We start from the raw sequence: 24,657 nt of genomic DNA on the forward strand, positions 1-24,657 counted from the left end.
GGTAAAAATTAAATGAGGTGAATCTAATGTAGTAGCTCCTAGTTACTTGCTTTGTTTGTCCTTTTTGGTTAATACGCTTAGAGGTTTTTCCATAGAGGGTATTTGAGATTCCTTGGAAGGGCAATAAACTCTACTGAAGTCAAATCTTTACTATGTTTGCTAAAGATATTATTTAAAAACAAAATTTACAACCTTTTAAATTTTGAATTAGAGTACGTTCAGTGATTTTAAATATAGGTGCAGAGTTAGAGGGGGCATGTCCGTGAGACCACTCTTACTTCTGATACCAGCTGTAAGTTTGGGAGTCCCCAAGACCACTCTTGGGTTGGATAATTAACTAGAAGGACTTGCAGGATTCACTGAAATCTGTTATACTCATGGTTACAGTTTATTATAGCTATAGGATACAGATTATATAATCAGCCAAGGGTAAAGTTGCCCAGGACAGAGTGTAGGAAAGTTCCAAGTGTGGAGCTTCTCCCTGTGGAGTAGTCAGCAGTATTACTTTCCTGGTATTGATGTATGATAACAAGTAGGGAGTATAACAAGCCATGGAAGCCCCCCCCCCCCCAGCCTTGGTGTCCAGAGTTTTTATTTGGGCTCCATGGTCAGCTGCCCATGTGCATGAACTTAGTTTCCAGCCCTACTGGAGGTTGAGTTTATCCATGTGACCCAAAGGCCCCACCATAGATCACATTGTTATACTTTCTGGCATGTCCCAAAGTTTCCAGGTGGACAGGGACACTCATTAGGCATTATGTTCCAAGAGTTTAGAGATTACTTTCCAGAAGCTGAGGGTTAATAAGGCCAGACCTTTCTTTGGGCAAGGTAAAATTCTTTACAGTTCTACAACAGTAGTTAAATACATATTTTGAGGCTACAGAGACTATTTAGTTGAGGTTTGATTGGTGTATAAAATTGATAATAAAGAACTCATAAGTAAGTGATTAAGATTTGGTATTATAGACACTCAATACTTAAGTAACTAAGGAAGTTTCATCAAGAAATTATATTAACTGTTAGTATTTCATTATTGTAAAACTGAGATAAACGTATATAATTTAGGCATGATGTTTCTGTTCTGTTTTATTAAATTTGAACTTACTGTTTTCTCCTGTGGAGTTTTGTATAATGAAGTCCCTGTGCTTCCCAAGTGAATTTTAGCCATAGATTCATATTTTAGAGCAGTGTTTCTAATGTGAAAATGTACACAAGTCCCAGAGATATGCATAGTTTTATCTTTTTCTTATCTTTTTTTGAAAGTGTCTGAATCCAGGTGAGTAAGAGACATCACAATAATAACCTTGAATTTATTTTTAAAAGGTAAATCATTTTTAGTGGTATTACCTGTCAGTATGAAAACAGCATATCCTACAACTGCTGTGTGATAGTGATAATATCTTTGAGTACCATTGCTTTGGAGATTAAATGCATTCCCATCTCATTGGCTTTAGTGCAAATCTCACTTCCTGGTTGATATCCATTACAAATTAGATTTCACCATGCAAGCGAAATCCCTTAATAAGCCTAGTTAAAAAAACAAAACAACTTGAAGCAACATGATGCTTATTCCAGTGGCACCACTAGGTGTGGTGTTTGCATCAAGTCATTTTGGGGTGCTTTATGGAAATGCTTCCTGATAGGGAATTCTCTAACTTCAGATTTCCAGGCTGGCTTTTCCCCTTCCTTAGTTGCTTTTCATAAAACTTAGAAGAACTGGACCAAAGATCACATTTAGCCAAGAGCTACTATCCCCTAACACGTGGTTGATGTGAGGTCTGAGGGTTTGGGTCATTGAAAATGAATAACCTCTCAGATTTAGTACATTTTCTGTAAATGGCGAATATGTAACTAAAACGAGTGGTAACTATATTTGCATGTGATTTGTATGTTACAGTTAACATTTAAATTCTCTTTTGTACTAAAAAAAAAATTTTGTTGCCACCTTAAGCCTCTCTAAGGTTCAGAGTGGCATCCCACTTCAATTTTTGCTTCCACATATGAACCCTTGAGGGCCATAGTGCTACTAAAAGCACCTAACCCGTGAATGATATTTGCTTCATGTTTGAACAACAAATGTTTTAACCCACTGTCTTCACTAATATTGTAACTACTGTCTTACAGATTGACTTGATGCAAAAACATCACAAAGGCTCCATATTATACAGTATGCGATTTTTGAGGTATGAGCTTTAGAAACTTACCTCTCATGTGGCATGTACATCAGGCTTGAACTTCACTTTAATCACTTTGGGGAATTTATGCATTTCTTTTTTTTTCCCTCTCTCTCTCTCCATAGTATTTTTAAAGTATTAAAGGGGCTATAGAGGTATTTTTGGATCCTGGCTAGGATACTTAGTCTCAACAGATACGTTTTCTTTTATCACTAAATGGAGACACTAATTCTGGCAGATGATAGCTTTTTCAGTCCTTATAACTAGCTTAACATTTATGCCTGCCTCTTTGAGTTCAAATCTGCATTTTCTATTTTGTGCCTGTGACTGCCTCATCTTAAGCAGCTCATTTCCGTTCTTAACAGTTTTCTGTTTATTGGACTGGGATGAACTTGTTGGTGCTAACAGCCTGATATTGACTTTTTGAGAACTATCTAGATATAAAAATAGAGATTTCATATAAATGCTGAACCATTTTGTGTTTTGGGGTTCAGAATTCCTGTAACTTAAATTCTGTTAGAAATGTTTTGATCAGTTTGTAGTAAAAGAATTTAGCAACCAGGGAGTTTTGTCAGTTCTGAGACAGTAGTTCTGCCCTAGTGAATTTTTTGTTACATTTCTGAAAACCCAAATTCTGGGGGAAGCAATCTTGGTGCTTCTAACTCATGAGATTTTAAAATATGTATTTCTAACAAATTGGGAAGTTATTCCTCTTTGGTCCCCCCCCCCAATTTAATTTGAAATCAAATGCTTCCTGGTTAGATAGAAATGGATTTGTTGGTAGCAATAGTTTGCTTAATTTCTTAAATGAAGAACTTAAAATCATTGCTATATATTGAGTATAAAACACTTATTTTGATTGTATTCATATGCTCATAGACTACTTGTATATTTATCTGTTAGACTGGAAACTTTGAGTATATTTAGTATTATGATCATATTAACTTTGAGTATACTTTGTAAGCTAAGTATTTCTTAAGAATTCATTACCTTTTTAAGCTTCACAACAACCTTCCATGTTAGGTATTGTCCCCATTTCATGCAGGAGATAGCCAAGGCTTGCAAATTAAGAACCTTGTGCAAAGTTAGACATACGTTTACATTGCTGGAGCTGGGATTTGAGCCCAGATCTTTTTTTAACCCATATTCTCTATTGCCTTGTGTTTACTGCTATGTCACCAGAAAAAGATACAAATATTTAACTCTTCATAGTAAGAGTAGTATATGTGATATATAAGCATAATGAAAACTAGAAAATTAGAATATTTTAAGATTTAATATTGATAGATTTCACTTATCTTAATGTTTCAGAATATTTTATTCATTCATTTGCTAACAGCTTACTTTTCCAGGTTGTGTTAGGTGCCATATATACAGACAGGTTCAAAATCTACCAGAGAAGCTCATAAGCTTTTATTTTTAAATTCCCTTTTAGAGATTAATGGCTATGTTATGGTTTATAATAGGTGCTCATTTACTTCGTTATTTTTAGATACATGGAGAATATCATTACATTAATTTAAATAATTCTTATGCTCCATTAGTGGTAAAGGTATTTAAATGCTTATAGACTTAATATACTTAGAAAATATCCTCATACTTTTTTTGTTGAAATTCCATAGATTTTATTTTTTCATATGTTGGAAGTTCTGAGCTTTGTCACCAAGTGAACTCTGAATGTTTGAAGAAGTTACTGCATTATGGAGCCTTAGTTATATGCTTAGTTAGTATGCTTGGGTTATGGTATTTTATCAAGTTCCAGACTGAGAGCCTTTAGGAATAATTTAGACTTGTGCCACTTATATATCCAAGTTTCATTGAACCTATTTGTCTGTATTCTGTATTAACAGTGGTTGCAGTAGGTACAGATCAGGGTGCCTGAGGATATGCAACTTTTCATAGTGTTCTTGTGGGTGAGACAAGGAAAGGACGGTAAACTCTAAATGAAATACATACACAAACCCTGCAGTTATTTTTTTCCACATAGGAAAGGGGTCTGGGGGTTGAGGAACTGCTCTTGCCAGTATCTTTAACTGTTCCAAATAATTTATCGGTGCAGAAGTTTTAGGAAGTATCATAACAGTTTTTTTCCCCCCAGAAGGTTATTCTTCTCAAAAGAAATATCAGTAGCAGAGGAGGCTTTTTCTTGATGTTTTTCATATGCTGCCATAGAGTGATTAGTGTTGTCTTATTTCTTAATACACTATGGTAGATGGTAGGAAGAATAAGGCTCATGAGCAATGGTAAAGCTTAGCTCACCATTTTACCGATGAGGACATGGAGGCGTAGAGCTGATCCTTAGTAAGGATGCTAATTTTACCCTCGGGCTATACCACTTGTTTATTAATATCCAGGGCAATACTTGAATTTTGTTTTTTAATTTTTTAATTTTTTTTTTTGTCTTTTTGCCATTTCTTGGGCTGCTCCCATGGCATATGGAGGTTCCCAGGCTAGGGGTCTAATTGGAGCTGCAGCTGCTGGCCTGCACCAGAGCCACAGCAACGTGGGATCCAAGCTGCATCTTCGACCTACACCACAGCTCATGGCAACTCTGGATCCTTAACCCACTGAGCGAGGCCAGGGGTTGAACCCACAACCTCATGGTTCCTAGTCGGATTTGTTAACCACTGAGCCACGACGGGAACTCCAATACTTGAATTTTAAATAGATTATAGACTCCAACCTTTAGCTTTATTGGATTCCTGATACCTTTTATTTTCCTCTCTTTTTATAATTTTAATAAATATTCTTTGTATAAGGAATCTTCCATGAATTCTTCAGTATTGCCATACATTAAAATCATCTTACTTTGCAGCTAATGTGTTCTTTTCCTTGTGTCCTGTTGAACTTGCTTTCAGATTTCATTCTGTAATTTATTTTCCCACCCAATAGTCAAGTTACAAATTTAGGTGAGAGAGAGTGCCACATTACCATGAGGCAGAACTTTAAAAATAATTTTGGTGACACATTGTCCGTGCCTGGTGTGTTGCCAGTGTTTTTTTTATTTTTGTGACTGGGAAGACTGTAATTTTTCCACTGATTAACCCTCTCTTGGGAGGAGGAGATTTAGGAAGAATTACTCCTTTTATCAAGTCACGTGAAAAGAATCTTGGACCAGGGTGACCAGCTGTCTCTGTATGCCTGGGGCTGAGGAGGTTCCTGGTTCCTGGAACTTGCAGTGCTAAAACCTGGTTAAGTTTTCAGCAAAGCAAGATGAGTTGATCACCCTAATCCTGGTGGTTATATTTCTGAATGAGTCTTTAGAATAGTAGAAGGGGCGGAAAAGCTGGTATTTTGTCCATTGATAATCCCTTCTCAGTTGAAAGACTTCTTCTTAGACGTTGGAGTGCTTATATATAATAGTAATGAGAAGAGAGAGGCTTGTATTAAAAAATTTTTGTTTTGGGTTATCAAAATATTTAAAATTGTAACCTTAAACTCTTCTCTCTTTGCAGAACTGATAGTGCATCAGCCGACCCAGATAATTTAAAATATTCTTCATCCAGAGATAGGGGTGGGTCTTCCTCTTATGGACTGCAACCTTCAAATTCAGCTGTGGTGTCTCGGCAAAGGCACGATGATACCAGAATCCACGCTGACATACAAAATGACGAAAAGGGTATATGTATTTACTTATTGCTAGAGGCATGATTTTGTGTGTTTTGTTTTTTTAAACTACCTTCCTCTCCTTTTCTTCCTCCTTCTCCCCACCTCTCTTTTTCTAATGTGTTTAAATATAATATAAACACAGTGCTATTTTGTTTGTTTGATTTTTAGAGCCGCACCTATGGCATATGGAGATGCCCAGGCTAGGGGTCCAATTGGAGCTGGAGCTGTAGCCACTGGCCTACACCACAGCCACAGCAACGCTAGATCCGAGCTCTCTGCGACCTACACCACAGCTTACGGCAACACCGGATCTTAAACCCACTGAGCGAGGCCAGGGCTCCAGCCTGCAACCTCATGGTTCCTAGGTGGATTCATTTCTACTTTGCTGTGACAGAAACTCCCACAGTGCTATTTTTGAAACTTCATAAGTTTGTCCTCTTAATTGAAGTTTTAAATGTTCTTTTTATACATATAGTACATAAATGCAGTTTCCTTGCCTCTCTCCCCTTGCCCCCTCATCCGATACAATATCATCACTAAAGCTGAAGTCTTTTCCTGACTACTGTCTCTCCTCTAGACTTCTAAAACATTTTAAGTGCAAAATCTGAGTTAGTTTCCATTTTTCTTATCTTCCATTGAAGATAAAAAATCAACGCATGCATGACAGGGAAAGAGTAGAAGCAAAGGCTGGTTGAGCTACGGAATAGGTCATAAAAACCTGAACTGTCAGGGATTCATTGATTGAAACAAAGAGCCCTGTTGAAATAATGTAAATGTTGCTGTTTTTAGGTGGCTACAGTGTCAATGGAGGATCTGGGGAAAATACTTATGGTCGGAAGTCGTTGGGGCAAGAGCTGAGGGTTAACAATGTGACCAGCCCTGAGTTCACCAGTATTCAGCATGGCAGTCGTGCGTTAGCCATCAAAGACATGAGGAAATCACAGGGTAAGGCTGAGCAAACCGGGCACAATCACACATGCCTCCACTGAGCCTGCTCCTGAATGCCTCATTTTGTACCAATCCCTTGCCCGTGCGTGAGTCGGGTAGCTTACTTGGAGTTGAAAAATATGTGCAGGTGATAATTGTTAGCGTTCCTTTTCCTGTGAACTCTTTTCCCAGCACAAAGTCCACAAGAAGGGTTTTTCTTTCTTCTGGCAAGCGGAAGTTCCTGGGCCAGGATTTGAACCTGCACCACAGCAGTGATAGTGCTGGATCCTTAACCCACTAGGCCAACAGGGCACTCCAAAAAAGGTCTTTTAATACTTTTAAAAAGAGAATTCTCTTAAAATAAGATTAGAAGACTGGGTAGGATTTTTAAAGAAGAGATTTTCCTGATTATACTATACTGAATGCATAGTATATGGTGAGGTCTTACTGCAGCAAGCTCTTGAGCTCTAGTGTGAGAGTATGGGTGTGCATGGAGTGGGTCCTTTTCTAAAGTTAAATGCAGTTACTGCTTCGTGCTTTGTAATACAGGCCTCACTGTGTAGGTAAAGTGCCTCAAAATTCATAGGATTAGAGGTAATGATGATCATTTTTTTTCTAAAAGAGACATTTATTTTATTGTTAAAACTGATTAAGAAATCAAGATCTCTGATTTATACACTTTGGTTGGATGTAATTACTCTGGACATTTTGCTTATGACCATTTTTTCCCAGTAAGGGGTATGTGTGTGTGTATTGTGTTATCTTGGTGAGCATAATTGTGTATATAAGGGTTTGTTTTGTTTTGTTTTGGTCTTTTTGCCTTTTTCTTGAGCTGCTCCCATGGCATATGGAGGTTCCCAGGCTAGGGGTCCCATCGGAGCTGTAGCCACCGGCCTACGCCAGAGCCACAGCAACGCGGGATCCGAGCCGCATCTGCAACCTACACCACAGCTCACGGCAACGCCGGATCGTTAACCCACTGAGCAAGGGCAGGGACCGAACCCGCAACCTCATGGTTCCTAGTCGGATTCGTTAACCACTGTGCCACAACGGGAACTCCTGTAAGGGGTTTTTTTGCATCTAGTTTTAAAAAATAATTTAGATAAATTTCCTGAAATAGAATGACCTAGTCAAAGGCTATACTCTTCTTTAAAAGTATTTGAAATCTTAGGTTTTCAGGTATGATAGAGTTAAAACTGACTTAGTCTAGTTTCTCCTTGCAAGCTCGGAGTTAGCAGCTTGCTAGTGGGCAGAATTGTAGATAGAGCCTGGATGTCCTGACTAGTAACCTAAAGACATTTTTAGCAGTCATTTTACTGAAATACTGTATAGGATAGGGATTGTTGAAAACCCTATTCCTTCTCTCAGATGTTGTAATTTCTTTTATTATCCAATTTTCCTTTTATTCATTAGAAATGAAATTCAGGCCCTTTAATGTGGTTTTATGTTAACGTACATTGGTTATGATAAATAGCAGAGCTGAAAATTTAAAAAGAAAAATCTAGTGCTTAAAATCTTTATTAGTAGTATTCAACATTGTTTGAGCATTCCTCCTTGTTCTTGTCATTAAAAAAGAGAAGACAAGTTTTGATTTGCCACTTTCCTAGGGCTCGCATGCCTCGTACGTGATAGGTGGTAATAAGACATTTGTTAAACCGAATGTGTGATTGCAGTGCACCAAAACTTTGTCTCAAGAAAATGATGGCCATGTGAACAGGAGGCTCCCCTCCAGTGGGAGCCCTGAGGGAGAAGTAGAAACATAATGTCTGTTTCTGCCTGATAGAGACTTTAACCGTGACCTGTAGCCTTTCTTAGCTATAACCATGCTCTTTACCTGGATGTTGAAAACGGCTTGGAACCGATCCAAAGACAATAATTTCTAAGCCTTTCTTTTTTCTTTCTCAGTTGGTCATCTGAAATGAGATGTTTTCGTAGGTTTATCTTTTTTGAGATTCTGCTGTGTGCCTGGCCATCTGCTGGCGCTGGGTTTGTAATGATGAACAGAGGTATTACAGGACCTGCATTCATTGAGCTTTTATTGTCTGCTGGACTGTGATTTTTAATATACTTTAAAATATTTGGGCTGTAAAGTTTCTATGTTGATTCATACTCAGTGGATACAATGTTTATATTCACAGAGCGATCGATGTCTTATTCTGATGAGTCTCGACTGTCGAATCTTCTTCGGAGGATCACCCGGGAAGACGACAGAGACCGAAGACTGGCTACTGTAAAGCAGTTGAAAGAGTTTATTCAGCAACCAGAAAATAAGCTGGTCAGTATAGTATGTTTGGAAATGTCGATAAGTTTTGTGTTTCCATATTACAGTAGATAATGTTATCTGGAGTGGTTTAAGAAGAGAAAAGGTTTGCTTATAAGGAAAATAATAGGGATTCCTTACTCCAGGTTAATTTAGCCCATATTATGATAGTTTAGAACTTAATGTAATTTATCTACAAACATTGAAACTACATTGGTTCCTTCTGCAATAAAGTGCTTTTACCTTTCATGCATTTATTCTTTTGTCCTCAGAATTTTTTTTTTTTGTGTGTGTGTGTGTGTTCCAGGACAGAGTATCTCTTTGTTTTTCATATGTGAATATGGGGTAGAGGGTAACATATTTTGTTGAAGGTTAATTTTGGTCTGGTGGCCAGGGCTAAATAAATGGAAAAACCCTTTAAAGAACAAAGTACGGGAGAAGGGAGTTCCCGTTGTGGCTCAGCGGAAATGAATCTGACTAGTATCCATAAGGACACAGGTTTGATCCTTGGCCTTGCTCAGTGGGTTAAGGATCTGGCATTGCTGTGAGCTGTGGTGTAGATCACAGATGTGGCTCCGATCCCCCATTGCTGTGGCTGTGGCTGTGGCTGTGGCTGGCGACTACAGCTCTGATTAGACCCCTAGCCTGGGAACCTCCATATGCTGCCAGTGCAGCCCTAAAATGACAAAAAAAAAAAAAAAAAGAACAAAGTACAGGAGCAGTTAAAAATTTCTTTCTCCTCTAGTAATTCTCCTAAAGTTAAATTAAGAACTTGCTATAGATCAGGAGAAAATTAATGAAAATAGTATGGTGAGTCAAATGAACATTTGGTTCAGCAAAGCGTCCTCCAACCCTCCCCCCATTTTATTATGAAAAATTTCAAATACACAGCAATCTGAAAGATTTTTACAGTGACTGTTATAGCATCTAAATTCTGCAGTCAACACTTTTCCATATTGATTTATCATATATATCTCTACCTCTTTACCCATCAATCCATTAAAAAAAAAAAGTGCATTTCAGGAGTTCCCTGGTGGCTCAGTGGATTAAAGATCCAGTGTTGTCACTACTATGGCTAGGGTCACTGCTTTGTGTGGCTCGGGTTTGATCCCTGGCTCAGGAATTTATGCATGCTGCAGCTGCAAACCCCTTCCTTCCAAAATGCATTTCAGAGTACATAAAACAAGTATTTTTAGTTTATTTTTTTCATTGATTATCATGGCTATATATTTCTTATGGATAAATTTCTTTAAGAGTATGAAAGGAAACTTATGGTACACCTGATACTGCTAATTGGGGCCTGAGAATAAGAAGAAAAGTAAGGTGCTGTCTAGTTATAACTAATGTGTGTTTTTTTTTTTTAAGGTACTAGTTAAACAATTGGATAATATCTTGGCTGCTGTACATGATGTGCTTAATGAAAGGTAAGAGACTAATTTAATTTAAAAACTAAAATATATTTTTAGAAATTATTAAAATGTATACAAGTAGATAAAAACCCATTGGTTTCATTTATGAACATCTTTTTAACGCTTCACTGGGTTCTCTTTATTTGTGTTAAATTATTTATACATTAATTGCCACTGAATACAAGTGGAATCCACTTGAAAGGGAGAGTCATTCCTTTTTTTTTTTTTTTTAATTTGTCAACATGAATGAATAATTGAGCGTTGATGTAGAATGACATGAACTCTTAATGCGAGCCTGAGTGAATGCTATTAACTTGGTAAACTAGAGCATTTTGAAACTGCTTAGAGAGTAGAGGTGAAAGGGAACTTCCTTCTTGGGGCAACAGTGGCTTCAAGCCATCTGTCCTCCAAGGCTACTGGGGGGTCTCCAAAGCTGTGCGGTCATTTCTTTGTATGGTGATTCCCAAAGAATTGTAGTGTTGGAAAGCATCCAAAAACTCATCTCTGCAGATCACGAACTTTACTGCTTTTTGATGGTTTGATTTTCTGTTGTTACTCATTAATATTATACTTAAATCAGTGTTGATACCCTTTTAAGTTTACTGTGTTTAACTATTACCGTTTCCTATTTTATAGTCCCTATATACTGGATATGACATAGTATATAATTATATAAAGTGTTTCATCTGGTCATTTGTTGCTGCCCTTTTCTGTGACTCAGTGTAGTTTGAGATGGAATTTGAGGCATGAATTTTAGTATTTTTAGACTTTCTTTACTGTTTGTAAATAATTGATTCTATAAAAGAAAATCTACAGTGTAACAGATACTTTTGGCACTGCAGGATAGAGAGAGACTACTTAAGGGGATAAAATTTCAGCCTTTGGTGTAGTTGAACAGAAATTTAATAATCATTTAGACATTCTATTGTAAGATGTGTCATTCTTGTCATCTTTGACAGCTTAAGCTTTTTGTGTTTTGTTTGTTTTGTTTACAATTAAAAAAAAAACAGTAGCAAATTGCTTCAGGAGTTGAGACAGGAGGGAGCTTGCTGTCTTGGCCTTCTTTGTGCTTCTCTGAGCTATGAGGCCGAGAAGATCTTCAAATGGATTTTTAGCAAATTTAGCTCATCTGCAAAAGATGAAGTGAAACTTCTCTACTTATGTGCCACCTACAAAGCACTAGAGACTGTAGGAGAAAAGAAAGCCTTTTCATCTGTAATGCAGGTAAGAGTGAGGGGAGGATGGGGGGACTGATGATGTACTTGGGAAGAATGTTGTCCTTAACACACACAGATCCTTATGGGGGAGCTTGGGAAAGGAAACTTAGAGTAGGGGTTATCTACTGATAAGTACATTGATGTAAATAAAATTCTGCTTTCTGAATTTGAGTAAAGGATATACATTAAAGGTAGATTTAAAATAAGTGGGGTGTTTTTTTTGGTCTTTTTGTTTGTTTGTTTAGGGCTGCACTCGTGGCATATGGAGATTCCCAGGCTAGGGGGTCAAATCAGAGCTATTCCATCTGCCTACACCATAGCTCATGGCAACTCCTGACCTCCTTAACTCAGTGAGGTCAGGAGTCAAACCTGCGTGCTCATGGATACTAGTCAGGTTCATTTCCACTGAGCCACAATGGGAACTCCCACATACATCTTTTATATTATGAACATTTCCCCAAGTATTTATTTGAAGAAATTTCAAATCCATAGGAAAACAGATGGGCCAAAACAGTGAACACCCGTATATCTTGGCAGATCTGTCACTTGTTAACATTTTGCTGTAGTAGTTATTTCGATACATACTCATACCAGTGATTTTTTTTGTTGAATCATTTGAAAGTAAATTACACACATCTCCCTTTGTAATTAATGAGTAATCTGGACATGATACCGTGAGAACTTCTGAATAGCCTGTTTTTTTCATGGTATTTTGCTTGATTTTAGCATCCATTCATATTCTGTACCTTGCATAGATGACGGCATAGGCTGTTTGAAAGTGGTGGTTTTCTAGTTCTAGCATTTCTTCTGTATTTGTAGCGTTCTTTTGTAAAGAAGAGCTTTCCTTTTAGGGAAAAAATGGGTTTTTAACAGCTGCAAAATATTCGATAAGTAGTATGCCACATATTTATTTTTAAAATATATGTATATTTAATGGTAACATGAGCCTCTGTGTCATTCATGTGTTGGGGTCATTCTAATCTTTAAATCATTCCAATTTGAAGTAAGTACTAATATCTTAAACTATAGATTGTACAACATTTGCTCTGTATTTTGAATTGGAAAATATCCTGGTATTTTTTTTTTTTTTTTTTTTTTTGCTTTTTTTTTAAGGTTTCACTTGAGGCATATGGAAGTTCCCAGGCTAGGGGTCTAATTGTATCTAGAGCTGCTGGCCTACACCACAGCCACAGCAGCACCAGACCCTAGCTGCATCTGTAACCTACACCACAGCTCATGGCAACGCCAGGTCTTTAACCCACTGAGCAAGGCCAGGGATTGAACCCGTACCCTCTTGGATCCTAGTCAGGCTTGTTACCACTAAGCCACGTCAGGAACTCCCAATATCCTGGTACTTTAAAGACAAGTTTCCCAAGCACATTTTAGTTTTTGTACTTGACATTTTAATCACAGCCATGGTATTGAAGAGGGCACTTAGGAATAATGTTAACAGACATTAAAGAAGGGAAAAACAGTGTTTATTTTCAGCCTAATATCTTAGTGGTTTGAAATGTTTTCTTTTTTTCTGTTGCACCCATGTTTCCAGCAGTGGCCACAGCAGTGACCCAAACCACAGCAGTGACGATGCTAGATCCTTAACCTACTAGGCCATTAGGGAGATCCTAACTAAAACTATAGGATTTATTTTCTTTGATTCATAATCAGTTATATATATAGTTCCTAGTAAATAATAAACCTAATGTATTCATTTCTCTCGTTTTGATTGAATGTTCACGGTTTGTAACTTTTGTTTTTTTAGCTTGTAATGACCAGCCTGCAGTCCATTCTTGAAAATGTGGATACACCAGAATTACTTTGCAAATGTGTTAAGTGCATTCTTTTGGTAGCTCGATGTTACCCTCATATTTTCAGCACTAATTTTAGGGTGAGTTCCCCAACCCTCTCTTTTCAGATGATGGGGTTAGAGAGATTGGTTGCATATATGAGGACCTGGGGAGTTAGAAAACAAAAGCTTCTGCTGCTTTGAATATAATCAGTTTTAAGGTCCAGGATTGAATGATGCAATAATACAGTTTTCATTTTAAAAAAAAGTACCACCTGTACTTAAACTAATCTCTTAAAATAGTTAAAGAAAGAGATAGCGTTTCATCAGTGTCTTAAATGAAGTTCCATTATTCTCTTGCCCCCCCCCCCTTAAGTTTTTATACTGTCAGGTAGGTAGGCTGTAAGATGCTCTTTCTAGGATCTCTTAACTGTGAAATGGTCCACAGATGGAACAGTAGTAAAGCCTTAAAATGACTAATCTCCTCTTTGTCTCCATCCAGGATACAGTTGATATATTAGTCGGATGGCATATAGATCATACTCAGAAGCCTTCCCTCACACAGCAGGTGTCTGGTGAGTTGTTCAGCACATGTCAGTCATTTAAATATTGTGGTAAGGGGTGCTGGTCTCACAAAGACCAGCTGTTAATACTGCTTCTTTGATATTGAAAGAAAAAGAATTCCTTCAGAGATATATTTTGGTGAATATTACTTGTTAGCTAAATTTATCTTTTCAAAGCAAAAAGGGAGAGTGAGTATAGTTTGTAATGTTGCACCTGTGAGTAAGGATTTTATCTCCAGTCGTTTCTTGTGTGCACTCCTAGGAAGAGATAATGGCAATACTCTGAAGTGTAGGATGAAAGATTCTGGATATTTGTGATTTATTATTTTTCTAGTGATTTCAAAACAAACAAATGGATTAATTTGGAGGATTGTCATAAACGATAAAGAAAAAATTTTTTTACCAGTTCATGACTCACTTGTATGACTTGGAAATTTCAGCTTATTCCAGGTGCTATAGTTTCTTGTAGCTTATTTGATGCAGTAAACTTTTGAAATTAAGATATACGGGTGAGAATAGTTCTCTCACTTCCACTGGTAAGTGGTGCCATTTCTCCCAAGGAGATGAATGTATACTTTTGGTGGCCAGAGGCGAAAGCCATGGTAGTTGTGGATTGGGGCATTTTAGTCTAAGCCATGTTAGTAGTGACAGTATGCTGTTAAATCTACAAAAAAAGAAAAATAAGGATGTGAAATTGTATTTTAATTTCTGGAGAATTTTCATTTCTGTGGTGTTGAGAGGTAGTGGGTTTATCAGTATATTTGACAGTTTATAGTTATAATATTTTCTGATGTGTAGGGCATGTTTCAAGAGTAGGCAACATGGAGTTCCCATCATGGCTCAGTGGAAACGAATCTGTCTAGCATCCATGAGGATGCACGTTTCATCCCTGGCCTTGCTCAGTGGGTTAAGGATCTGCGTTGCTGTGAGCTGTGATGTAGGTTGTAGATGCAGCTTGGATCCCAAGTTGCTGTGGCTGTGGTGTAGGCCAGCACCTACGGCTCTGATTTGACCCCTAGCCTGGGAACCTGCATATGCTGCTGGTGCAGCCCTAAAAAGACCAAAAAAAAAAAAAAAAAGAGTAGGCAATTTGAAAACTTAGATACCTTTATAGAAGTAAGTCTCTTACATATTTTTTTAAACTTGGACTTTAAAATTTTTTCCTCTCTCACAAGCATCCTATCTTAATAAATCTATTTCTTGCCAAAAAAAAAAAAAGAGAGAGAGAGAGAGAGCTTCTGTGCCTGCCCGCTTGCATTTCTCACAAGCATCCTATACTAATAAATCTATTTCTTGCCTAAAAAAATAAAATAAAAATTTTTCCTACCCTTTAAAATTTCTTATCCGATTCCTAGGGTGGTTGCAGAGTTTGGAGCCATTCTGGGTAGCTGATCTTGCATTTTCTACCACTCTTCTTGGTCAGTTTCTAGAGGACATGGAGGCATATGCTGAGGTGAGTACTTTTTAAGTAATTTCTTAGGATTTTAGTTAAGAAAAAGGCAAAAATAAAAATAATTCAGATCATTTGACATTTAAGCAAAAATTACAAGAGCATTGCAATATTTAATTTTTTTGAAGATGTTTTTAAGTTATATCTGAATTACCGGAGAGAGGGAAAAATTGCAGGCCTCATTTCCCAATGCTTGAAAATAATCTTGGTAGCTGATAGTTTTCTGAAGATATTTTCTTCAGTTGTGGTTCACTCTTTTTTTTGTTTTTTTTTTTGGTTATAAAGAAGGTGAATTGATGTCATATAAAAGCCCCTGCAGTCTCTCTTCTTACTTCTATTGGCGATCTTAGATCATGCTTCAGAGGACAGGCTTGGCTTCAGCCACCTTTTGAGTATAGCAGCTTCAAGAGTGTGACTGGAGTCTCTGTTGTTGCTGCTTGGATTTCTTGGCCATCATCACGGCCATGTCTGAATCTCTTAGTGTTACCTACACTAAGTAATTAGCTTAATACTTCTTTGGTGGTCTAGGCTTCCATAAAGATTTAGCTTTATCTTTTTTTTTTTTTTTTTTTACATTTTAGGGTCACACCCATGGCATATGGAGGTCCCCAGGCTAGGAGTCCAATTGGAGCTACAGCTGCTGGCCTACACCAGAGCCACAGCAGCACAGGATCCGAGCCACATCTGCGACTTACACCACAGCTCATAGCAATGCCGGATCCTTAACCCACTGAGCCAGGCCAAGGATTGAACCCGCAGCTTCATGGTTCCTAGTCGGATTTGTTTCCGATGTGCCATGACCAGAACTCCAGCTTTATCTTTTCTTTATACTTTTGCTTTTTTCCAGCAAACAAGTCACTATTTCCAACGGTACCAGTCTGTTTGCTTCCTTTCAGAGAAAAATGAGGAAATAGTTTGCTGACACATATTCTTTTGCTTATGCAAAACACCTAGAATGGCTTGATTCCTAGCCCACCTGCTTTTCATAAGCCACTCATTCAAGTTTGCAGAGATCTAATTCTCTTTGATTGTTTGATGCTACGCCATGTTTTGCTTATATTTTCCTTTGAGTATATCTAATTTTCTCGACTAGATTATAAATCTGTAGGCCTTATAAGATCTTAAAATCCCCCCACCCCAATCCCCCTTGATCTTCATGTGCATAATATTGGCTTAACTAATTGTTGAATTCAGAGGCTTACAAAATACCTGGAAGGAGATTTTAGCAAAGCCCAATTCAGGAATGGCAAAAATTCCCTGGCTCTATTTATACATGTATAATATAACTATAGTTTACATAGTAGAATTTATTTTCTTCTCAGTACCTATCTGAGTTGGTATAAGAGGTTATTTCCTTAACTGTTGAGGTTAAAATTGGCTTATTTAAATAATTAGAGAAGTAAAACCCACTTTTTATTTATATCCCCTTTTCCTTTTCTCATAGGCCTCTTCATTTGTAAAATTCTATTATAAAGCGAATTGATTTAAAAATTGGGAGTTCCTTTTTGTTTGTTTTGTAAACAATTTTCCTACTTAAGAATGCTGTAAATTCACATCTAGGACCTCAGCCATGTGGCCTCCGGGGAGTCAGTGGATGAAGACGTTCCTCCTCCGTCAGTGTCCTTACCAAAGCTGGCAGCTCTCCTCCGGGTATTCAGTACTGTGGTGAGAAGCATTGGGGAACGTTTCAGCCCAATTCGGGGTCCTCCAATTACAGAGGCATATGTAACAGATGTAAGTTTAGTAGTCTTTAGTATCAGTCAACAAAAATGACTTTTTATTTTAAATGCTTCTCTTTACCTAGTGAACTGTGTTTTTAACCCTTCGTTTGTTTAGCATATGTGTATGTGTCTGCTTATTTTCTTAAATAACCAGAAAAGTAGGGAATTCTATATCCCACTCCCGTTCAGCCCCCCCCCCCCCCCATGAAGAAAAGTATACTGTGAAATTTTAAATGTCCGTGAACTTCTTTTAGGAGATTATTGTTTTCTTTTTTTTTTCTTTTTCTTTTATTTTTGGTCTTTTTGCCATTTCTTGGGCTGCACCTGCGGCATATGGAGTTTCTCAGGCTAGGGGTCGAATCGGAGCTGTAACTACCGACCTACACCAGAGCCACAGCAACACTGAATCCAAGCCGAGTCTGCAACCTCTACCGCAGCTCACGGCAACACTGAATCCTTAACCCACTGAGCAAGGCCAGGGATCGACCGAAACCTCATGGTTCCTAGTTGGATTCATTAACCACTGAGCCATGACAGGAACTCCTTTTTTTGCTTTATATGGAGGCATATGGAAGTTCCCAGGCTAGGGGTCGAATTGGAGCTGCACTGCCAGCCTACACCACAGCCACAGCAACCCAGGATCTGAGCCACGTGTGCAACCTACACCATAGCTCACAGCAATGCCAGATCCTTAACCCACTGATCGAGGCCAGGGATCGAACCCTCATCCTCATGGATCCTAGTTGGGTTCGTTACCACTGAGCCGTGATGGGAACTTCCTTGTTTTCTTCCTTCTTCCCTCCCTTCCTTCCTTTTTTTTTTTTTTGTCACCCTGCAGCATACGGAGTTCTCAAGCCAGGGATCTGATCTGAGCCGACATAACACCACAGCTGTGGCAATGCTGCATCCTTAACCCACTGTGCCTGGCTGGTGATCAAACCTGCATCCCAGTGTTTCAGAGATGCACCAATCCTGTTTTACCTTAGCAGGAATTCCTCTTTTAGGAGATTTTTTTGTAGGTGCATTCATTCTTATTTTTAACACATAATGCTAAAGTCTTAGGCTTTAGTTTTTTAATAATAAGTTTTGCTTTAAAATTGTGTTTCCTTTTAATTTTTCTCCTTTTGGTTTATAAGTGAATAGTCTATTTCATTTATAGAGAAAGCCTCGAAAAGTACTTTTCTTAGGCGTTCCCTTGTGATGCAGCAGGTCATTGGGTTGTCACTGCAATGGCTCAGGTCGCTGGTGTGGCGCAGTTTCAGTTCCTGGCTGGGGAACGTCTGCAAGTGCAGCCCAAAAAAAAAAAAAAAAAGGAAAGGAATTTTCTCTAAGCATGTCAAGATGAAATAACTTGACAGCCTGTCATCAAAGGATATAAAGGTATAAGGACTTCAGATATATAGAACATCTGTAGTAGTGGGAGACCAATTAATAAGAGGTAGCTAGATTGCAGCATGGCAGCAGCCCTGGACATGAGCTGCACTGGATTACAGTCCAGTGAGTGGTTCAGTGTAACAGACATGAGAATTGAACCCCTGTGATTATACTCTGCTTGAATTAGAAGGGAGAAACCTGCGTGATTAAATTCTTTAAAGATTTAACCTGAATGATTAAAATTTTATTGTTAGTGTAAAATTTTACCTTTGATGATCATGCACTTCTGTTGAACATATTGCTAGATAAAATAGGGCATTAATTATCTCTTGGTAAGTTAATTGTGTATTTGACAAGAAATGTCAGATCCTGAAGATAATTTTTTAAAACCAGCATGTTGATGTTTTAAAACTGATCAAAGTGATTTTTTTTTTTTTTTTGTCTTTTTGCCTTTTCTTGGGCTGCTCCCACAGCATATGGAGGTTCCCAGGTTAGGGGTCGAATTGGAGCTGTAGCCACCGGCCTACGCCAGAGCCGCAGCAACGCAGGATCCAAGCCTCGTCTGCTACCCGCACCACAGCTCACGGCAACGCCAGATCCTTAACCCACTGAGCAAGGGCAGGGATCGAACCCGCAACCTCATGGTTCCCAGTCGGATTCGTTAACCACTGCGCCACGACAGGAACTCCTAAAACTGATCAGAGTGATTTAAAGTATCTTATTGTTACTGTCTAAAAGGTGATTGATGACTTCATCAGTGTTGAAATAAAAGCACTTAACCTGGATGTAAAACAAAAAGACAAGAATGTATCCTTTTTTTTTTTTTTTTTTGTCTTTTTGTCTTTTCTATGGCCACACCCGTGGCATATGGAGATTCCCAGGCCAGGAGTCCAGTTGGAGCTGTAGCTACAGCCACAGCTCATGGCAACACTGGGTCCTTAACCCACTGAGTGAGGTCAAGGATCGAACCCACAACCTCATGGTTCCTAGTCACATTCGTTCCCCTGTGCCACGACAGGAACTCCATAAATGCACTTTTTATAAAGGTCTTTTAGGTTTTGCCAAAAACTGTCTTTTAGGTCCTTTAAACCTATATATAGGTTTTAAAAATATACCAAAAACCTATATGTAGTAGTTGAATGTTACAGGAAATTTTGGTAAATATTCTTTGATATCAACTTGTTCTTTCCTCTTATTTTTATTAGAAAATTAATGTTGACTACTATAGTTTAGTGGGTTTTGGTTGGAAATGATATGATTTTTATAAGCTTTAAATAGGTATTATATGTTATGAATGGTAATATTTATCTTTACAAAGAAACCATCAATATGTGAACTTTCATAAGCTGTCCCGATATTTAGTTTAAAAAAATTGATTAAAAGTCCACTTAATGGATTATGGAAAGTTATTCTCATGGCAGGTTATTCCCATGCTGTTAATACGTTAATATGTTTCTGGTATATTTCATGACTATTATAAAAGATTTTGAACTTCAGCCTTTTAGTGACTTTGGTGGGGGAAGAAGAATTGGGTGTAAGGGAAAGAGAGGATGACAGATTTCATTGCCTGTCACAGTAGTACTTTAGAATTCTTTAGGCAAGATCTTTCTTATGTATTGTACCAAAGATACCCTTATTATTCAGCCACTGAGAACTAGAATATTAAGAGACTGTTGGCAAGGCAGACAGTTAATTTTCAGTTGAAACTGCATTAAATAGAAAATATTTTCTTGCTCTGTGGAGGAATATGAGTTTTTTTAAAAGGCTGCTTGTTTTCCCTATTTACAGGTTCTGTACAGAGTAATGAGATGTGTGACGGCTGCAAACCAGGTGTTTTTTTCTGAGGCTGTGTTGACAGCTGCTAATGAGTGTGTTGGTGTTTTGCTCGGCAGCTTGGATCCTAGCATGACTATACATTGTGACATGGTCATTACATATGGATTAGATCAGCTGGAGAATTGCCAGACTTGTGGTACAGATTATATCATCTCAGTCTTGAATTTACTCACATTGGTATGTGAATTCTTTTTTGTTGCATTTTAATGTGTTTATTCAGGCCCTTAAATTGTTTGGGTTTGATTTTTCTTTTTTTGCCTTAATTAGTCTTATTTATATAATCTAGTTTGCTTTTGCTGTAGTATCTATTTACTTTTAGTGTTTGGTAGCTCATTTCAGTGTGGCTCCCCCCCCCCCCAACTCTTTTTAGGGCCACACCCGCAGCATATGGAAGTTCCCAGGCTAGAGGTCAAATCATAATGCTGAACATTGCTGCCATTGTTAGACTTCCCTTTGCCAATGTAAAAAATAGCCATGTTTAAGTGTAAATACAGGAGTTCTGTGGTGAATCAGCTGTAATGAACCCGACTAGTACCCATGAGGATTCGGGTTTGATCCCTGGCCCCACTCAGTGGGTTAAGGATCCTGCCTTGCCATGAGCTGTGGTGTAGGTTGCAATTATGGCTCGAATCTGGCATTGCTGTGGCTGTGGCGTAGGCCTGCAGCTGCAGCTCCCATTCAATGCCTAGCCTGGGAACTTCCATATGCCACAGGTGCAGCCCTAAAAAGACAAAAAACGTGTAAATACTTGTATCCTATTTTGGTATCTAAACATTTTAATGTTGTAATGTTAAGACCTGAAAATATAGTTTATATGTATTATTTTTTTTCTCTAATAGATATTTTTCAGAGCAGTTTTTTTGGTTTACAGGAAAAAAAGAGTTACCATATAATCTCTCACCCCCAGTAGTATCCTCTATTATTATTAATATCTTGCTTTAGTGTGGTACATTCATTACAACTGATGAGACAAATTGACTTTTTCTTTTTTGGCCACCCTGTAGCATATGGAGTTCCCAGGCCAGGGATCAGATCCAATCCACAGTTGCGACCTATGCCCCAGCTTCAGGAACTCAAATCCTTAAACCACTGTGCTGGGCCGGGGATCCAGTCTGCGTCCCAGTGCCCTGAGATGCTGCCAATCCTGTTGTGCCACAGCAGGAACTCCAACACAGTATTATTAACTCAAGTCCATAGTACTCTAGGGTTTACCTTGTATTGTACATTCTGTGGGTTTTGGCAAGTGTATAATGCCATGTATTCACCATTACAATATTTTATGGAAGGGTTTCACTGCCCTAAAAATCTCTTATGTTCTACCTCTTCTCACCCCTCTAATGGCTGGCACCCACTGATTTTTTACCATCTGCATTGTTTTGTCTTTTTTACTTAAAAAAATTTTTTTTTTGTCTTTTTTAGGGCCACACCTACCGCATGTGGAGGTTCCCAGGCTAGGGGTCGAATAGGAGCTGTAGCCGCTGGCCTTCACCACAGCCTCAGCAACACCAGATCTGAGCTGCGTCTGTGACCTACACCACAGCTCACAGCAACCCAAGATTCTTATCTCACTGTGCAAGGCCAGGGATTGATTTATAGTAGTCAGATTCTTATCCACTGAGCCCCATCGGGAGCTCATGTTTTGCCTTTTTCAGAATGTCATATAGTTAGAATTATACAGTACGTAGCCTTTTCACATTGGTTTTTTTCACTTAGCAATATGCATTTAAGGTTCATCCATGTTCTTTTGTGAATTGATAGCTTGTTTTATTTTATTCTTTTAGATTGTTGAACAGATAAATACAAAATTGCCTTCATCATTTGTAGAAAAACTATTTATACCATCATCTAAACTACTATTTTTGCGTTATCATAAAGAAAAAGAGGTAAGTGATACCATTATTCAGACTTTTAAGAACTTAAGTCATTGAGGAGTTTGATTCATGCTGCGTAGTATGCTACACAAATGAAGTTGAAATGGTAAGTAGTTGATTTAGAATATAGAAATTATAATGATTCACTTAATACTTGTTGATTGTCATATTGTATACCTTGATGAACGATGTGCAGATAGTTTTTTTGGATTTTCATCATTTGTTTTTACAAAAATACTTGTTTGACTTTTATGAATGCAGAAATACTGTGTATGTAGCAAATAAAACTTCCTCAGTAGCTTCTTATCCAACTCCCAGTCAAAGCCACTACAGACTTTCCAAGTAGATGTGGGAAACCTGTCTTAATAAACTGCTGTTACGTGTTCTAATACTGGTTTTTTTAAAGGAGGGGGCCTTTTAAGAAGTCTCACGTTATCATTTTTAGTTTAGAGGGCCCTTTTTATTTGTAATAAAGCTTTGTAGTTTTTTAAAAGCTCACTGATATATGTAGCTTCTCTAAGTTGCTTTTTAAAAAATTAAGATCTTTGGTGTTTTGGACAGTGAATTTATCTGTCTTAAACTCATTTGCATCCTCACTATTGTGCATATAGTAATATACTTTCCATTTAAATATCACTTTCCTGAATTTTGTTTTTTAAGGTTGTTGCTGTAGCCCATGCTGTTTATCAAGCAGTGCTCAGCCTGAAGAATATTCCTGTTTTGGAGACTGCCTATAAATTAATTTTGGGAGAAATGACTTGTGCCCTAAACAACCTGCTACATAGTCTACAACTTCCCGATGCCTGTTCTGAAATAAAACATGAGGCTTTTAAGAATCATTTATTCAACGTAGACAATGCAAAATTTGTAGTTATATTTGACCTCAGTGCTCTGACTACAATTGGGAATGCTAAAAATTCACTAATTGGGGTTAGTATTTACTTACAGTTGCTTTGTTTTCTTCACATTTAGGCTTCTTATTGCATGTTTACATTTCACTCCTTTAAAAAGTGCTTTTTTGATTTATAATTTTTGCTGTGGTTAGTATGTTTTTCCCTTCTATGAGACCTGCAGGATTGAAAAACATTACTTAAAATGAAAAGTAATGGGATATAGTTAAGGGGAAATGTTTTCTGGGAGAGAAGGGAGGGAAAAGTCAGCATTTGATGCTTATGCTTGCATACTCTCTGTATTTGTAGATCACATTGCCTCGGGTCCCTGCGTAGCTGCTCTCTCCCTCACTGCCAGCGATGTCTTAGGTTGGAAGGCTGCAGTAGACTTTTCCTTTCTCTGCATTCTGAAATCTGATTGTTGAGGAATTCACATTGTGTTTACATTTGAGGAAGTTCACATCCTGCACTGTGGAAACGGGACGGGTTTGAGATAGGGCAGGCAGGGGAAAGGAGTGTCTTAGCAGTAGGAAGAAAGGAGAGGATGGGGAAGGCTTAGAGTGGCAGGCTGTCCCCTTTTCTTATTGGGCAGGGCAACCTGCCGTTTGTAGTATGTGGAACATTGAGGGAAAATGATCTGCTGCGTTGAAATGTATAAGGGCTTTGTTTAGACTAGACAGTCCATGGACCAGATGGCCCACTGCCTGGTTGCTTGGGTTTTTTTTTCCCCTTTTTTAAAATTAACAAAAAAAAAAAAAAAAAAAAAAAAAAAATGTTTTCAGCCATGCCCACAGCATGGGGAAGTTCCTGGGCCAGGGATTGAACCTGAGCCACAGCAATGACAATGCCATATCCTTAGCCACTGAGCCACTAGAGAACTTTTTTTTTCTTTATTAAAAACAAACAAAAAACTTTATTGGAGTTTTTGTTGTGGCTCAGTGGTAGTGAACCTGGCTAGCATCCATGAGGATGTGGGTTCAGTCCCTGGCTCCCCACTCAGTGGGTTCAGGATCCAGTGTTGCTGTGAGGTTGGAGATGTGGCTTGGATCTGGCTTTGCTGTGGCTGTGGTGTAGGCCAGCAACTGCAGCTCCGGTTAGACTCCTAGCCTGCAAACTTCCATATGCCACGGGTGCCGCCCTAAAAAGAAAAAGAAAAAAAAGACTTCATTGAAATATAATTCACATACTATATAATACCCATTTAAAGTATATAATCCAATGATTTTTAGTATATTCACAGGATTGGCCCATCACCAGTGTCACCTGTTTTTGTGAAGAATTTTTATTGGAAGAACATAGCTATTTTCATTCCTGTTTTTTGTGTAGAGTTGAGGAGTTGGACATTGTAGCAGAGGTGTCATGTAACCTGCAAAGGCTGAGATATTTATTTATTTATTTACTTGCTTTTTAGGGCCTTGCTTGCAGCATATCGAGGTTCGCAGGCTAGGGGTCGAATTGGAGCTGTAGTTGCCACCCTGCACCACAGCCACAGCTACGCAGGTCCTTAACCCACTGAGCAAGGCCAGGGGTTGAACCCACATCCTCATGGATCCTAGTCAGTTTTGTTATTGCT

General features: G+C 38.2%; 1 protein-coding gene and 1 long non-coding RNA gene across 4 annotated transcripts in view; one reads left to right on the top strand and one right to left on the bottom strand.

Annotated features, from left to right (window-relative positions):
• SMG1 (SMG1 nonsense mediated mRNA decay associated PI3K related kinase) overlaps nucleotides 1–24,657 on the top strand; it is a 104,259-nt gene that overhangs the window by 22,670 nt on the left and 56,932 nt on the right. For 2 of the 3 annotated variants that reach the window (XM_021086547.2, XM_021086548.2), the window contains exons 2-13: nucleotides 5,630–5,793; nucleotides 6,573–6,728; nucleotides 8,849–8,985; nucleotides 10,336–10,394; nucleotides 11,390–11,603; nucleotides 13,356–13,481; nucleotides 13,882–13,954; nucleotides 15,298–15,395; nucleotides 16,953–17,126; nucleotides 20,276–20,500; nucleotides 22,105–22,206; nucleotides 22,855–23,124. In XM_021086547.2, the coding sequence (XP_020942206.1) occupies nucleotides 5,630–5,793; nucleotides 6,573–6,728; nucleotides 8,849–8,985; nucleotides 10,336–10,394; nucleotides 11,390–11,603; nucleotides 13,356–13,481; nucleotides 13,882–13,954; nucleotides 15,298–15,395; nucleotides 16,953–17,126; nucleotides 20,276–20,500; nucleotides 22,105–22,206; nucleotides 22,855–23,124 (1,798 nt within the window). Of the gene's footprint in view, nucleotides 1–2,124; nucleotides 2,184–5,629; nucleotides 5,794–6,572; nucleotides 6,729–8,848; nucleotides 8,986–10,335; nucleotides 10,395–11,389; nucleotides 11,604–13,355; nucleotides 13,482–13,881; nucleotides 13,955–15,297; nucleotides 15,396–16,952; nucleotides 17,127–20,275; nucleotides 20,501–22,104; nucleotides 22,207–22,854; nucleotides 23,125–24,657 lie in introns of all 3 variants that reach the window. The other variant, XM_021086549.2, reaches the window with a different exon arrangement.
• LOC146404511 (uncharacterized) lies at nucleotides 4,617–9,982 on the bottom strand. Its single transcript, XR_014840704.1, has 2 exons — nucleotides 9,624–9,982; nucleotides 4,617–7,545 (listed from the first exon to the last, which is right to left on the bottom strand). It is a non-coding gene; the product is annotated as an uncharacterized LOC146404511 (long non-coding RNA).

Source organism: Sus scrofa, chromosome 3, assembly GCF_054392235.1.
Source record: "Sus scrofa isolate SSC_HxYL_T2T_F1_AM1 chromosome 3, Sscrofa_HxYL_maternal_Yorkshire_Landrace_v2.0, whole genome shotgun sequence".
NCBI classification, from domain to species: Eukaryota; Metazoa; Chordata; class Mammalia; order Artiodactyla; family Suidae; genus Sus; species Sus scrofa.